The following is a 16905-nucleotide window of genomic DNA, read 5'->3' as shown; positions in this document are numbered from 1 at the left end:
TTGGATCCATTGTTCCAGGTCCTGTTCTCTGGAGGAACAAGCTTGCTCCCTCCTCAATACGACATCCCTTCAAACATTTAAACAGGGCTGTCATATCACCCCTTAACCTTCTGTTCTCCAGGCTAAACATCCCCAGCTCCCTAAGTCCTGCCCTAAGTGCGGTACCTTACATTTCTCTGTGTTGAATTTCATTTTGTTAGCTTTGGCCCAGCTTTCTTGTCTATTCAGATCATTTTGAATCTTGATCCTGTCCTCTGGAGTATTAGCTATTCCTCCTGGTGTCATCTGCAAATCTGATAAGTATGCTCCCAATTCTGTCATCCAGGTCATTGATAAAGATGTTGAATAGCACTGGGCCCAGGACAGAGCCCTGTGGGACCCCACTGGTCACTTCTCTCCAGGATGAAAAGGAGCCATTGTTGAGCACCCTTTGGGTTCGGCTGGTCAACCAATTACAGATCCATTTAACAGTTCCTTTGTCTAGCCCACATTTTAAAAGCTTGTTTGCAAGAATGTCATGTGGAACTTTGTCAAAGGCCTTAGTGAAATCAAGATATACTGTATCCACAGCATTCCCTTCATCTACCAGTCGAGGGAAATGCATTGTCACTGAAATCCCAAAAGTAGAAAGATGCGTGTTAATGCTTTTTTGTGACCACTTTCATGGTGGGTTTCATGCAATGTCGTATGAAATTGTTTTGCATAATTACATGATTTTTCAAGGATATTCATGGGATAAACTAGTTATCTCCTTCATGTGATAAACTCCACAGAGTTGGAATAGACCCCAAGGGCTATCCAGTCTATCCCCCTTCTGCAATGCAGGAGACACCACCCAAGCCATCCTAAGAGATGGCCATCCAGTCTCTGTTTAAAAACCGCCAAGGAAGGAGACTCCATCACCCTCCAAAGCAGCAGCAACTTCCACTGTCAAAGAGCTCTTACTTTCAGGAAAGTCTTCCTAATAAAGTTCTTCCTAATGCTGAGGTGGAATCTCTTTTCCTGTAAGCTGAATCCATTGCTCTGTGTCCTATTCTCTGGAGCAACAGAAAATAAGTTTGCACCATCCTCAATATGACATCTTTTCAAATATTTAAGCAGGGCTATCATGTCCTCCCCCCCCCCCCCCCCCAATCTTTTCTTCTCAAGACTAAGCAAAGCCAGCTCCTTAAGTCTCTCCTCACAGGGGAGCCCTTGGGGTCTATTCCAACTCTGTGGAGTTTATCACATGAAGGAGATCAGGGATTTATGGTTTCCAGACCTTTCACCATTTCAGTTGCCCTCTTCTGGACACGCTCCAGTTTGTCAACATCCTATCATATCAGAATGCACAGGGAAGCCATTGAAATCCACAAACACCTGGATAGTTTCAAAGGGAAGAAGAAACCCTTAAAGTGAACAAGGTTAGGTTACCAGTCCTGAAGGACAGCAAAGTCAGGACTCAGCAAATGCAAATGAGAAACCACTCAGGGTCAGGGGCTTTCCCAGCAGACAATGACCACTAATTAAGCAGACACTAATCGTCTGAGGCCTGGTAATTAACAACACAGCAATACACAGATTGAGATGCAGATCACTCCTCCCTACCCAGGGTCACACAATATATACCCACTCTGTTCCAGGTCAGCATTCTCTGAAGATGCCAGCCACGGATGCTGGTGAAACATCAGGAATAAACTCTTCGAGAACATGGCCACATAGCCTGGAAAACCCACAAAAAATTGTGGATGTCGGCCATGAAAGCCTTCAACTTCACATTGTAAAGGGGCTGTTTATTTATCTAACATGGATCCATCCTTTCCCCATATACAGAACCAAAAGCAAAATGCAACTAATACCAGTTACAAAACCCAAAATCAAATGTAAAACCCATGAATAAAGTATCCTGTTTTTTCTCTGAAGATGCCAGCCACAGATGCTGGCAAAACATCAGAAAGAAACTCCGCTAGAACATGGCCATATAGCCCAAAAGACCCACAAAAAACGATCCTGTTTTTTTTTTAAAAACAGTAATTTAAAACAATTTAATATTTTTTTTACAAACATAAGTGGATCCAAATAGAGTGCTCCCTGCAGCCAGAGATCCTTCTGCAGCAACCAGTTTCTACTGTGTATACTCAAGTATAAGTCTAGAAATTTTAGTCAAAAGAATTGACCCCTAAAAACCTGGGTTGACTTATTTGTGGATCATTGTAAGTACTGTGCTTTAACTCTGAAAAGAAAAGGAACCATCCCCTGTTGAAAGGCAAGAGCATAATTTGGCCTGGAAGCACCAGCCTTTAGAAGGAACCCACACAGTGATGCCTGCTAGAATTGTTAGTTCTTTGCCATCGTTTTCCTTTCCTCCATCCAATCCAGAGTCTGTTATTAGGCTGTTATGATGAGAAACGTTACATGCCCCTAAGCTTTAGCCTTAACTTATATTGGGTCATATCAAAATCTACAATTTTGGTCCCCAAACCTTCCTTTGATTTATACATGAGGTTGACTTACAGCTGAGTACAGTCTGCCCTCCACATTTGCAGCTTTGTTTTTTGCAGATTTGATTACTCATAGATGTGATTGATATGTTCTCTTTAGGAATCTATTGTCATTGACCATCGACTCTATGGTCAATGCCCTGCAGAGTTCACACTGGAGGATTGAGAGATTCCTAGAGAGAACACTTCTCTAGGCATTTGTATGTCCTTCAGTGCAGTTCTATGGTCAATGAACTTCACTGCACAGGTCCTCTGTGGTACAGCCTCAGAATGGAACAGAAGGGGCAGGAACAAGTGGGAGATGCATTTTACCACACACAAAAGTCCCTATTCCGTTCCGTTCCCTTGTCTTCCATTCCTAATCCGTTCCAGAGGGGGCAATTTTTGAGAACTGTTCAGAACAATTCTCAAAAATTTCCTCCTCTGGAATGGAATGGGAACGGAAGACAAGAGAATGGAACGAGCGAGGGACTTTCTCGTGTGCGGTAAAATGAGTCCCCCACTCATTCCGTTCCCTACTCTTCCATTCTGAGGCCGTCACTGGAGCCCTGTGCGGTAAAGTTTACTGCCTGGACCATGCCAACCATTACCATGTCAGGATACATAAGGAAGCCATTGAAATCCACAAACACCCGGACAATTTCAACAGGAAAGAGGAAACCCTTAAAGTAAACAAGGTTCAGCTACCAGTCCTGAAATATAGCAAGATCAAGACTCAACAAATGCAAATGAGAACTCTCCCAGCAGACAATGAGCACTATCAAGCAGACATGAATCCTCTTGTGCAGACCCTCCACCCTGAGGCCTGCCATTAGCAACAAACAATATATATGCAAATCACTCCTGCCTTTCCAGGTCACACAATATATATGCCCAACTCCTTTCCAGGCAAGCATTCTCTGAAGATGCCAGCCACAGATGCTGGCGAAATGTCAGGAAGAAACTCTTCTAGAACATGGCCACAAATCCCAAAAATCCCACAAAAAACTATGTCTCGCAGATGTTGACCACAGAGTTGTACTAGAGGACCCAGAGATTCCTAGAGAAATGTTCTCTAAGGTAAAATAAATGGTTGATTTTTATTTATGGTTTTTCCACTTTCACGGGGGTCCTGCTCTCCTAAACCCAGCGAATGTGGTGGGCCCACTGTGTATATGGTAGTCTAAAGCTTTTATAAATGAAAATACCTTTGTCTGCTGGTGGAAGGAGAACAGAGAAGGAGCCAGCCTAGCCTCTTCTGGGAGAGAGCTCTACAACCTGGGAACATTCACCAAGAAGGCCCTGTCTCCTGTGTCCTCGCATGGCTGTGATAGCAGTGGGATTGAGAAAAGGGCCTCTCCCAAGGGTTCCCCAAATAACTTTGATTAGCTCATTTTACAGTTTAGATTGAAACCCAGAGTGGATTGAATGGATCTGTTCTAACCTGTTCTATGCCATGACATGATATGCCATTCCATTCCCTTAAATCAGGGGTAGGCAACCCGCGGCCCGTGGGCCGGATGTGGCCCGGCGAGGCCTTGGGACCGGCCCCAGTCCGGTCCTGCCGCTGATTGCCGCCGGGGCCTTTGGTGTCTCGTGCGAGGAGCATGGTGGGGCAATTGTCTATAGAAGCCTCAGAAAGATGCATTTATCTTAACTTTTTTTAAAAAATCAGCAAATTTTTTCACGTGTCCTCCATTTTTCATTTTAAAAGTGCCCTCCATTTGAAAATTTTGTCCTACTTTTGTCCCGGTTTATTTATTTATTTATTTATTTATTAAAAAATATTTAATTATTTATTTTGTGGCTTCGGCCCCCTAGTTGTCTGAGGGACAGCAACCCGGCCCCCGGCTCAAAAGGGTTGCCTACCCCTGCCTTAAATCATTCTATATCTACTTTAATTTTACCCAGCTTCTCTGTGGTAGCTGGGACTACAAGGTTATCTTACAAAATAAAAGAATCACAGATACAAATGCGTGTAGCTAAAAACAACACTTGATTTATAATGGTATTAATCTGAACAAAACTCTAAATCTCTCTAGAATAAAAAGTTCTTCATCTGCCAGCAACTAGGGAGCCGACTTGGCTTCCCAAAGAAGGGGATCCTAAAGCCTGGGAGCTACCACCAAGAAGGCCCTCTTCCATGCACCCAATAAATACACCTGTGAGAGTCATGGGATCGAGAGAAGTCCTGAAGAGCTTGGTCAAGATGATTGTGGGATGATATAATTTTTTTAGATAGCCTAGACCTGAGCCATATAGCAAACCCTCCAACATTTCACAGATGAAAACTGGGACATGGGTGGCCAAGTAACATCAGAGTGTGGTCCAGATGGCAAAGGTTATAAACGAGGAAGAACAGACAAGCTAAGGGAGGCTGGAGCAGTTTGCCTGAGCAAGAATGCACTCTCTCCTTTCCTCCCCTCTCCTTCCTGATGAATTAATTGAGGGCAAGCCCCTTTTGCACTTTGAACTCTGTTTGCTGCAACGTAAGTAAGCTAAGGAGAAAGGGGGAAAGTGGGACATTTTAAATGCAGCTACAAAAGTGGGATGGCAGAATTTTCCTTTCTAAATCAGGAACATTGGAGGACATACATATGGGGTTTTGCAGGTCATAACCAGCTCTTATGTGCTTCCTGTGGCCAGCCCCAGCCCTCTGGCTGCATCCTTGGACCAGTTTCTGAACACACTTCAAAGGCAGTGCCAGGTAGAGGGTAAATCCAACTGGTAATGCCCACCTGCTCTCTTTCTTCCAGGCTGATCTCGATGGGCTCATCATCCTGCTGCCCCCGTTTGGGGCGGACAAAGGCTGGTGGGGTGAAGCAGCTGTTCCGGTCAAACTCCTCGGGCTCTACACCTTTGCCATCTCTCAGCCTCTCCCAGGCTGCTTTCCGGACCCTACTGTCCTCCTGCTGCAAGGACCCTGCCGAGGACCCTGCTTCCACCACCACTACCTCCTCCTCTTTGAGCTCTTGCACAGTGTTGTCCACAGTCCCTCGGCGGCTGATGGTCCCCTCAGACTTGCGCTTGGCTGTCGGTCTCTCCCGTAGGCCATCCTTGAAGGCTGACACTGCCAGGCTGACCTTCTGCACCTGCTCCACCGTCTGCCGCTTGGACATCAAGACCCCCATGGCTCTGTGGAAGGAGAGAGAGGGGGGGGGGAAGGAGAGAGATGAGAAGGATGGAGGACAGGAAGGAGGACAGATCCATTAGTCTGCGAGGCATTGTTGTTTTTTTCTTATTGGGTGCCTTTCAACTCGTTTCCAACTTATGGCAACCTATTTCAGGGATTTCATGGCAAGGTTGTTCAGCACAGTTTGCTTTTGCCACCCTCTGAGGCTGAGAGAATGTGACTTGCCCAAGGTCACCTAGAGGGTTTCCAAGGCCAAGCAGGGACTTGAACTCTGGTCCCCAGAGTCCTAGTTCAACACTGAAATCGGTACACCATGCTGGCTTACCAGGCATTTGTTGTTGATGTGTGCCTTCATGTCATTTCAAATTTATGGCAACCCTAAGGTGATCCTATCATGGGGTTTTCATGGCAAATTTCTTCAGAGGGTGTTTGCCTTTGCCATCCTCTGAGGTTGAGAGAGTGTGACTTAGCCAGTGGGTTTCCATGGCCAAGAGGGGATTCAAACTCTGGTCTCCACAGTCCTAGTTCAACGTTGGAACTAGTATACCTTGCTGGCTCATCAGACATACCATGAGGCACTTCTCAGAATCTGTCCCATGCTCATTTTGGGAAATGAAGTGGCACAACCTTCAAGTCCTGCCCATGCCTGGGAAAGGACTCAACTGGGGAAGCATTTATTTCCCTGTCCAATTTATATCTTCCCTGTCTCCTCATACAGAACCAAAGGTGGCATACAACAAATGGAAACCAAGCAACACAGACCTATGTCTTGCATCTTTGTGATGGTAAAACAGCCCGTTAGACATTTGATGGACAGAAAATTGGGGCCACATGTAGCTACACAACATCAGAGTATGGTCAAGATGGCCAAAGGTATTCATGAACAGACAAGCTAGGAGAGGCTGCAGCAATTTGCTTTGTCCTGAGAAGAGCAAGACTCTGCCCCTTACTCTTCTCTCCTTCTCACTGAGTTAGTGGAGTGCAAACAACTTTCCCACCTTGGCATGACCTTTCCATGGTGGTGGGATTGTGTGCTCCTGTGAGGCCGGGGGGTATGCTGAGGAGGGTCTGCCAAGTCAGAGAGGCTTTTGCTGGGGAGCCAGATGAAATGTGCCAAACAGCTCCTGGGTAGCAGCAGTAGCAGAGGGTGAGACCGACAGAGACAACAGCAGTGGCACTACAGCTAACACTTGTTAGTAGTGCACAAAAGGAGGCACTGGGAAACCAATTCTGAATGTCTTTTACCATGAAAACCCTATGATAAGACAATCCAAAATGCAACAAGAGATGGTGCCACTCCAGATAGATGGCACTCAACCAGCTACCGGGGAAGACCAGAGGACAAGTGTGATTGGCGCCGTGGCCAGTGGTGCAGGTGGACCTTGTGATGGGACTTCAACTGTTGACTTGCTCAGGGGTGAAAGGAAAGTCCAAAGCTACACAACACATGTTATAGGAACATGGGAAGTAAGAAGCCTGAATCAGTTGAAGGTAGACATAGTAAAACAAGGGGCACAGCCATCTGAAGAAGTAAGTCTACAAAAGCTTATGTTACAACTACTTTTGCATAGTTAATCTCACAGGTACTATAAGTTCCCTTTGTATACTGATAGTAAAACAAAAAATGGATAAACATTGCAATACTTGGGATGAGCAAGCTAAAGTGGACAGGAATGGGACACTTTCAATCAGATAATTACAGAGTGTTTTACTCAGGAATTGAAAATCTAAGAAGAAATGGGGTGACATTCATAGTGAGTGGGACTAGGCGATGCTTGCCATGCCTTCCGATTCATCTCCTTTAATATTTAACCTAAAATCTCTCCTGCTGAAAGAGAAGCCACCAGCTGCCTCTGGAAGAAAGGTCCCTGCTGTCTATAATCTCTATGTCCAAATGTTCTGGTTTCCTGCTTTCATCTTTATAGGAGAGCTTGCTATCTATCCCTCCTGAGAAGAAGGCTTTACTGACGCTTGAAGTCGCACGTAGCCTATTTTAAGCCAGAATCACTATTCTGAGCTGCAGAACTGGGGATGTTTGCCAGGGTAACTTCTCAGCCTGTTCTCTATTCTGAGTCCCAGTTCTGGCTGTGCAGACCTTTGCCAACCTCTCCTCCTGCTCTGAGATCTTGCTAAGATTTCTCACCTAAGCCCTCTTTGCAAGAGTTCTTGGACTTGCCACACTCCCTAACTCTTCTCAGGAAGGATTTAGCAAGATGGCAGAAGAATGTCACCTTTGCAGCCCTAACTTGTGTTCATGAGGGACCTTCCCTGCTCATCATAGCTCACTCCCACACTGTTCTCATTTTTCTGTGTTACTCATGTATGTATTTAGAGAAGTTTCTGTCTGCCTTTCAGATAACTGAATTTCACTTGTACACTGTCCTGAGATCTTCTGATAGAGGCAAGATATAAATTTCATCATCATCATCAAAAATAGCAAGAGATGTTTAACAGTGGAATGGATTGCCTCGGAAAGTGGCGGATTTTCCTTCTCTGGATGCTTTTAAAACAGAGGTTGGATGGCCACTGAGAGGGATAAATAACAACAACAATAACAACAACAACAACATTTTTTTATTTAGATTTCCCACCTCTCCCTGCAGATGGTTTAACTGTGGATTTCCTCCATTGGGGAGTTGGACTAAATGGAATCTCTTTTCCTGTAGTTTGTATCCATGGCTCTATGTCCTGGTCTCCGGAGCATCAGAAAACAAACCTCCTCTATCTTCAGTATGCCATCCTTTCAAATATTTAAATATGGCTAACATGCCACCCCTTAACCTTTTTTCCCCAAGCTAGATAAATGTTTAGCCTCCTTCTTCGGCTGCTTTGCTGAGCAGGCCTAGCAGCCTTCACTCCCATGTGAGAACTCTCTCAGCCTTTGCTCTTGCAGATTCCCTCCCATTCTGAGTCAAAATCTATTTGACTCACCCAGAGTTTCTTATGATTTTCTCTACCATAATAGTTGTTATCCTCCAATACCATAATTGGTATTCGAAACCATTCCCCTAGGGAGAAATCATTTTGTTATGAGCATAGTTTACTGGAATCAATTTACCCAGATGTGCTACTGCCAACCAAGAGTCAAAAATCCCTTGCAGAAGTCTTGTTTTCAGAACATGTGTGAGTTCATACTTATACCAGGAGAGCACACCTATTAATTAAAATTATCTTGTGTTTTGGGCCTTTCCCAGCAAAGCCCTGCCTGAAATGACCAGTGTAGTGGTGTAACTGATTAAATGGATTTTTGCTCCATTTTGTTTCCTAATTTGTTATCTCTACTTTACCCATAATTTTTTCTGGATCTATATAATCTATGGCTAAATTCAAAGACATAGCCATGTTAGTCTGGAATATCAGTATGCAAAGGAGTCTTCTAACACGTTTGAAACCAACTGTGCAAAAGAAGTTGTAGCATAAGCTTTTGTAGACTGGGGCCGGGGGGGGGGGCAGGGATAGACTGGCATTAAGTGCCGGGTTGGGAGTGACATCTGAGTGTGAGGTTTAGATGCTGCACGCTCTGATGCCACCCCCACGCCAATAGGAAGCTGCATGGCTCACCGCATGTGTGGAGGCTTCACAGTGTTTTGGTGTTTCCACATGCCACACTGTCAAGCAGGAAGGGCACTCTTTTGCAAAATGCCACTTCTTTTTGGACTGGAAAAACATCACATCAGCGCTGCGGCATGCAGTTGCAGTTGTTGCGGCCCCAATCTGGCGCTCAAAGGGGCAGTGTCATGCCATCCTTTTACGGCTGGCTGTTTCAGCCCTAGGTCTGCTTCTTCAGATATGTGGAGTTCATGCATGCAGGAGTTCGCTCCATATATCTGAGAAATAGACCAAGTTTACAAAAGCTTATGCTACAATTTCTTTTATACAGCTAGTCTCAAAGGTGCTACAAGATCCCTTTACATCTATGGCAAAAGTGTCCCTGAAGCTTGATCAGGCTGTCCAAAGGACTGTCATAGAATCATAGAGTTTGAAGAGACCGCAAGGGCCATCCAGTCCAACCCCATTCTGCCATGCAGGAAATCTCAATCAAAGCATCCCTGACAGATGGCCATCCAGCCTCTGTTTAAAGACCTCTAAGGAAGGAGACTCCACCACTTTCTGAGGGAGTGTTCCACCGTCGAACAGCCCTTACTGTCAGGAAGTTCCTCCTAATGTTGAGATGGAATCTCTTTTCCTGGAGCTTGTATCCATTGCTCCGGGTCCTGTTCTCTGGAGCAGCAGAAAACAAGTCCGCTTCCTCCTCAATATGACATCCCTTCAAGTATTTAAACAGGGCTATCATATCACCCCTTAACCATTTGCTACGCTCTGAAGTATTCTCCACAGATATACTATAAACCTTCAGCCAGGGCATCTCCAAAATGACGATATTAAGTCTAACAATGACACTTCTGGAGATTTGATGTAATATTAGCATCTTCTACTCCCTAGAAGGCTGATATTTTTCTATTCCCTGGATGGTTTGTTTAAATATCCTCTTTAAAGAGTTATTGCCCTGTAACTTATCTGTATTTGAATCCTCCATACTTTCTAGACAGTGCAGCACTTAATAAGGTTTCCTGAAATCCAGGAGTCTAAGCCTTTTGAAGCAGAAAGAGGAGGCCTGTTTCATTTCTGATAGGCTCAGAGGATTAAGCATCGAGTTGAACTGCTAAAAAAATTGTGCGCTGCTGTCAACCTGCCCTTTGACCAGCCATAAATGTCTCTTCCAGGAGCTTCCTCCAATCTCAATTTTAGCTCATTGGCTTCCAGGCATTTCAGATATCCAAAAATGCAAATTGCACATCTGACCTCTTTTTAACAAAAAGGGAGCACATTTCCAGAAGCTAACAGTGGCAACCAAGAGTGTGTTGGTGTTAAGGGTTGCCAGATATCAAGGCCTGGCTCTGATTCTCGAGTTTTCATGGGTCATCTCCAGGTAGGAGATGAGGGTGCAAATTCTCTACTTTTTGTGGACTCAGTTTTAGGCAAGAGGGAAAGGGTTGGGTGCAAACTTCCAACTCACCTAGTAGAACACCAGCCTATTACAATTGCCAAGGCTTTATTGACTGGTTGCCAGGGCTCTGCATTCACCTTTTGGCTAGGAGCAAGTAGGCCTGCATCTGCACTGCAGAAATAATGCAGTTTGGTGGCACTTTAACTGCCATACCTCTATCCTATGGAATCCTGGGATTTGCAGTTAGCTGTGGCACCAGAGCTCTCTGACAGAGAAGGCTAAATATATCACAAAATTACAAACCCCAGAATTCCATACTAATGAACCATGGGAGTTAAAGTAATGTCAAACTGCATTATTTCTGCAGTACAGATGGAGTCATGGTTAGATCATCCTGCCTGCCCTAAGCAGGTGAGAAGGAATAATCCCATCATTTCATCTTGATCTGGGAACTTTTGGAATTCTTTGGTAAGACTTCATTGCCAAACTGGTATATATGCTTGAATGACAAGCTGGGAAAAACGGTGGTCAGTAGTTAATGCACAATGCTTCATGACATTGTTGGGGCAGTTGTCCCCTAAGTCTCAGGTTTTGCCCAGGAAACCTCAGGGCTTGAGATAACTCTGAACTTGCCAACCTAGCTGGTGTTGTTATCATCCTCATCATCATCAAAACCGGATTAAGGTGGTTGGGGGCCCTAGCTAGGATGACCCCCAAGATAGGTGTCCTTATATGCAGACATATGAGTTAGTCAAGGAGTTATGACACAGATGTTAAACAGTACAATTTGTTGCTGCTGGTGGTGTGTGCCTTCAGCAATAAGCCCATCTTCATATGTGAACCCATTTTCAGTCCTGAAGCTTTTGATTTTTTACACACTTATGTAACTCCCAAAATATGGATGGATGGTTACAGAAACTCCAGATGATTTGGGGAAAAGGTGATGAAGAGGGATCTGGCTATAATTTTTTCATTCAATGCTGCCTGCTCCCCCATCCTCAGACAGAAAGCACCTGGAGCAAATACAACACCCTCCTCTCCCACCCAGAGGACAGGATCAGAATTCAAAATGACCTTAACAGATTAGAGATGCCAGACCTAATAAAATGAATTTCAACTGGGAGAAACTGAAGGTACTACACTTAGGTACAAAACACAAAAGACACAAATATAGGATGGAGGACACGTGGCTTGACAACAGTACATGCAAAAAGGATTGGGAAGTTTTACTAGAGTATAGGTTGAACATGAGCCAAGAGTGTGATGCAGCAGCTAAAAAAGCCAATGCAATTCTGGGTTGCATCAACAGAAGTATAGTGTCTAAATCAAGGGAAGTCATAGTACTATTCTATTCTGCTTTGGTCTGGCTTCCTTTGGCATACTGTGCCCAGTTCTGGGCACCATAATTCAAGAGAGATGTTGATAAACTGGAGTGTGTCCAGTGGAGGACGATGAAAATGGTGAAAGCGCTGGAAACCATAAAGCCCTATGAGTATCTGCTTAGGGAGCTGGATGTATGTTTAACTTGGAGAAGAGAAGGTTAAGAGGTGACATGATCGCCAGTGGCGTAGCCGGGGGGGGGGGGGGCAGGGGTCTGTACCCACCCTTCCATTAATTTATGTTAGAAATAATATCAACCAAACCTAATCTAATCACAAAATATATGTGGTGGCACTTAGTCTGGACCCCCCTCCCTTCCCAAAAATCCTGGATATGTCCCTGCGATAGCCCTGTTTAAGTATGGGAAGGGTTATCATATTGAGGATGGAGCAAGCTTGTTTACTGTTGCTCCAGAGACTAGAACATGGAGCAATGGATGCAAGTTACAGGAAAAGAGGTTCCACCTCAACATTAGGAGGAACATCCTGACAGTAAGAGCTGCTTGACAGTGGAAGACTCTGCTGCCTTGGAGTGTGTGGAGTCCTTTCTTTGGAGGTTTATTAAACAGAGCCTGGATGGCCATCTGTCCCAGGGAGGGCTTGGATGGTGTTGAAAGGCAGAATGGGGCTGGATGGGGTCCCTTCCACCTCTAGGAGTCTATGATGTTTATCACACTATACTCTTAAAGTGCTACTATTCCACTTTGACTGCTCTAGCTGCCTCCTGTTGCATTCTGGGATTTGCAGTTTTAAGGAGGGGTATTTAGAATTCTCAGGATTCTCTGCCTGCGAACTTCTAAAATACCCCTCCTTAAAACTGCAAATCCAGAATGCAACAGGAGGCAGCTAGAGCAGTCAAGTGGAATAGTAGCACATAAGAGTATAGTAACATCTATGGAGTGACTCTGATGCTGCAGTTGGGCCTCTTTCTTCCACTCTCCTCCATGCCAGTCTTGTCAACATCCCACGTTTCCCCAAGAATTGGGTCTCTACCAGCTTATAATAATTAAAACATAAAAACACAAAGCACACAAATGCACCAAAAAGATACAAAAACATATTGATGAAAAGCCAGGAGCTTAGAACTGTTTTTAAAGCAGAATTCAAAGACACTGGCATGTTAGTTGGGATCTGTATGCAAAGGGATCTTGTAGCATCTTTGAGACTGATGGAGAGAAAGAAGTTGGCAGTGGGTTCAATGTTGGGAGGCAGGTTGTTTAATTCTGCCTCCTTGCAAGTCTGGGCAAGGAGAAAGCAAATGACTTCTCCCATCCATTACCCTTCCAACATCCTTAGATATGAAGACCCTTTCAAGCACAGCGTATACTTAGAAACATCCTCCATGTATTTAGTGGTGCTTACTCCTAAATAATAATGTCTAGGATTTATTATTCCTGGGAAGGCTCAGCATCAATCGCTATCTTCATATTTCGGAGTGCTGGATCAGTTAGTACACTTCTGATGGATAATGCCTAGGATTCTATAATTCTATAGAGGGGTCCAATTTTGGCAGATTATTATAGGGAAGCCATTGTTTGGGTCAGGGCTCAAACCCTCTGGTCCCTCATTCTAGGGTCCACATTAAAAAGTACTTAACCTACTTTGGGTGCATCTACAGTGTAGAAATAATGCAGTTTGACACTACTTTAAGTGCTATAGCTCCATCCTATGGAATCCTGGGATTTGTAGTCTTACAAAGTCTTTAACCTTCTCCATCAAAGAATGCTGGTGCCTCACCAAACTACAAATCCCAGGATTTCATAGGATGGAGCCACAGCAGTTAAAGGGGTATCAAACTGATTACAGTATTTCTGTAGTGCAGATACACCCCTAAAGAATTATTATTATTATTATTATTATTATTATTATTATTATTATTATTATTATGAAAAAGGATATCTGTTAAACAGACAAGATAATAGGTACAATGCACTATTAAGTGACTAGTCCTTGGCCGAGAGCTTTCATCTTATGGAGCTTCTGCCTGTCTGTTGGTCCTTCCTTCCTTCCTTCCTTCCTTCCTTCCTTCCTTCCTTCCATCTCTCCATCCATTTGTCCATCTATTCGTCCGCCCACCCATTCTCCCCACTTCCAAATGGCTTTGGTTTTGTAACTATTCTGCTCAGGAGGCCAGCTAAGGAATACTCACAAATTTAGTGCTTTAGGATAAAGAGGAGACAGGACTAATTAAGATCAGCCCCGAGGGGATTTTTTGCAATCACTCTGATATAATGATGCTTTAGCTGTAGCTGCACTCTGCACTGTAGAACAGATGAAGAGATTCTAGGCTGACCTAACTGAATTTAGATCCCTAAACAGATTAACAACAGTCATAACAACTCATTAGGTTTGTAGTTAACCCAGTTTTTAGTTAACCTAGTTAAAGGCCATGATCCTACACCGAGGAGATGGAACATAACTTCAAACAGTGCTCCACACAATGCACAGGTATAGGATAGCCAAGCAGTAGTAAATGTGAAAGGGATGTTGGGATTAGTATTGATCTTAAATTGAGCATGAGCCAGTAGTGGGATACGGCAGCAAAAAAGGCAAGTGCTATTTTAGCCTGCATTAATAGAAGCACAGTTTCCAAGCTGAGGGAAATAATAGGCCTCTGTGCTGGTCATCTGGGCTACTGAATATAATTGTGGGCACCTTATTCTTATTCTTCTTAGTAGTATTTATTTATATAGCGCTATAAGTTTTGCGTGGTGCTTTACAGAGTTATCAAAACAACATAAAACCTGTCAAAGGCGTGCAATCTAAAATCAGAAAAAGCTACCTTGTTTTAAGAATATTGACAAGTTGGGGCAGGTTGAGAGAATAGGTTTTGACTGAACACTAGAAGGAACTTCTTGAGAATAAGAGTCATTTGGCAACGGAAGCAATTACTTGGAAAGAGGGCCCAGGTTGTTTGAAGGACTGTGTCTGCTCCCAGGAGGTTCTAGGAACTGCCTGACCCTAAATGTATTTACATATACATAGTGAAGATTTGGTTAAAATATGATATTTTTAAAGAATCGTTTTTTAAAAATAATTTTTAATTTTATTTTTTTTAATTTGAAATTTGAAATTTTAATTTAAAAAATTCTGGGCCTCTCCTTTCTCCTCCCACTGAGCTTCACTTCTCTCCCACAATCTCTTAAAGCATTTTAAAGAGAAGCAGATGAATGCCACAGCCTGTTTCTGCAAAAAGGAATGTGTTAGTGACGCCACTGCAATGCACAACCATGCAAAATGTATATCAATGCACAAAGCTTGACCATGCACAATGGCACCAGATGTGGAACTCTTCTTTTACAAACTTGAACTGAATACTGCCATTCTGCATTCAAAAGAAATGTCCCGTTGCTTCCATAGGGGAAGTGACACATGCAGATAAGACATCAATGGGATGCTAGTCAAAGGGTGCAACATTTCTCTACCCCTAATTTTTACCACTCCAGAATCATTTCATTCCTTTCTGCTATTTGACTATACAGTATTACTTTAAATCTCACCCCTCCTAACTTGCGGATCTGGGATCCACAACCTTGAAAACCCGCAGAGGGGTGACCTCCACTATTTTCAATAGGGTGTGCATGCATGGGCATGCGCTCCATTCAAGCCTATGGGGCTTGAATATGCATGAGCCTCCGTTTTCACAGGGGGAGGGTGGTGTCTGAAGCAGATCCCCTGCAAAACGGAGGGCCAACTATAGACATAGAATAATAGAATATCAGAGTTGGAAGGGACCACAGGAGCCACCCAGCCCACCGCACTGCCATGTTTAAAGACTTGCAAAGGACGAAAGTCCACCACCCTTTGAGGCAGTCCATTCCACTGCTGAGCAGCTCCTACAGTATCAAAAACCTTCTTACTGTTAAACTAGTGTGGTGTAGTGGTTTGAGTGTTGGCTATGACTCTGGAGACCAGGGTTTGATGCTCAGGGTCAGCCATGATACCGACTCACAGAATCACAGACTCATAGAATCATCAATTTGGAAGATACCACAAGGGCCATCCAGTCCAACCCCATTCTGCCATGCAGGAACTCACAATCAAAGCATCCCCAACCGATGGCCATCCAGGCTCTGTTTAAAGACCCCCCCCAAAAAAGGAGACTCCATCATTCTCCGAGGTTGGAAGGAGTGTGTTCCATTGTCAAACAGCCCTTACTGTCAGAAAGTTCATCCTAATGTTGAGCTGGAATCGCTTTTCCTAGAGCTTGCAGCCACTGTTCCATGTTCTAGTCTCTGGAGCAGCAGAAAACAAGCTTGTTCCCTCCTCATTATGACACCCCTTCAAATACTTAAACAGGGCTATCATGTCACCTCTTAAATGTCTCTTTTCTAGGCTAAACATCCCCCGCTCCCTAAGTTTCTCCTCATAGAGCTTCATGGTTTCCAGGCCCTTCACTCTTTTGGTGGCCCTCCTTTGGACACGTTCCAATTTGTCAATATCCTTTTTTAATTGTGGGGCCCAAAATTGGACACAGTATTCCAGTGGGGCCTGACCAAAGCAGAATAGAGTGGCACTATTACTTCCCTTGCTCTAGACACTATACTTCTATTGATGCAGCCTAAAATTGCATTGGCCTTTTTAGCTGCCGCATCATACTGTTGACTCATGTTCAACTTGTAGTCTACTAGGATTTCCAGATCCCTTTCACATGTAGACTCCTTAAGCCAGCCTCCCCCCATCCTATATCTATGCATTTCATTTTTTCTACCTAAGTGCACTAGAAGGCTTTGGTTAAGTCACACTCTCTCAGCCTCGGGGAGGGGAATGGCAAACTTCCTCTGAAAAAATCTTGACAAGAAAACCCTATGACAGTTTTGCCTTAGGGTTGCCATAAGTTCGGAAATGATTTGCAGACACACATCAACAACAAAAACTGTTTAGTTGGAATCTCTTTTCCTCTTATTTGCTTTGTCCATTGCGTTGTGTTCTAGCTTCTGGAGCAGCAGGAAAGAATCTGGCTCCATCTTTCATATGACTTCCCTG

General features: G+C 44.0%; 1 protein-coding gene across 2 annotated transcripts in view; it reads right to left on the bottom strand.

The window, feature by feature from the left end:
- PHF24 (PHD finger protein 24) overlaps positions 1-16905 on the bottom strand; it is a 59441-nt gene that overhangs the window by 20033 nt on the left and 22503 nt on the right. For both annotated transcript variants that reach the window (XR_006102577.1, XM_042455776.1), the window contains exon 2: positions 5198-5594. Coding sequence is in view for 1 of the 2 variants with exons in the window: in XM_042455776.1 (XP_042311710.1) it covers positions 5198-5590 (393 nt within the window). In the remaining variant the exon portion in view is untranslated. The remainder of the gene's footprint in view (positions 1-5197; positions 5595-16905) is intronic.

This window comes from Sceloporus undulatus, chromosome 2, assembly GCF_019175285.1.
Source record: "Sceloporus undulatus isolate JIND9_A2432 ecotype Alabama chromosome 2, SceUnd_v1.1, whole genome shotgun sequence".
NCBI classification, from domain to species: Eukaryota; Metazoa; Chordata; class Lepidosauria; order Squamata; family Phrynosomatidae; genus Sceloporus; species Sceloporus undulatus.
Note: the sequence above shows the minus strand (reverse complement) of the source record. Positions and strands in the feature narration are given on the sequence as shown.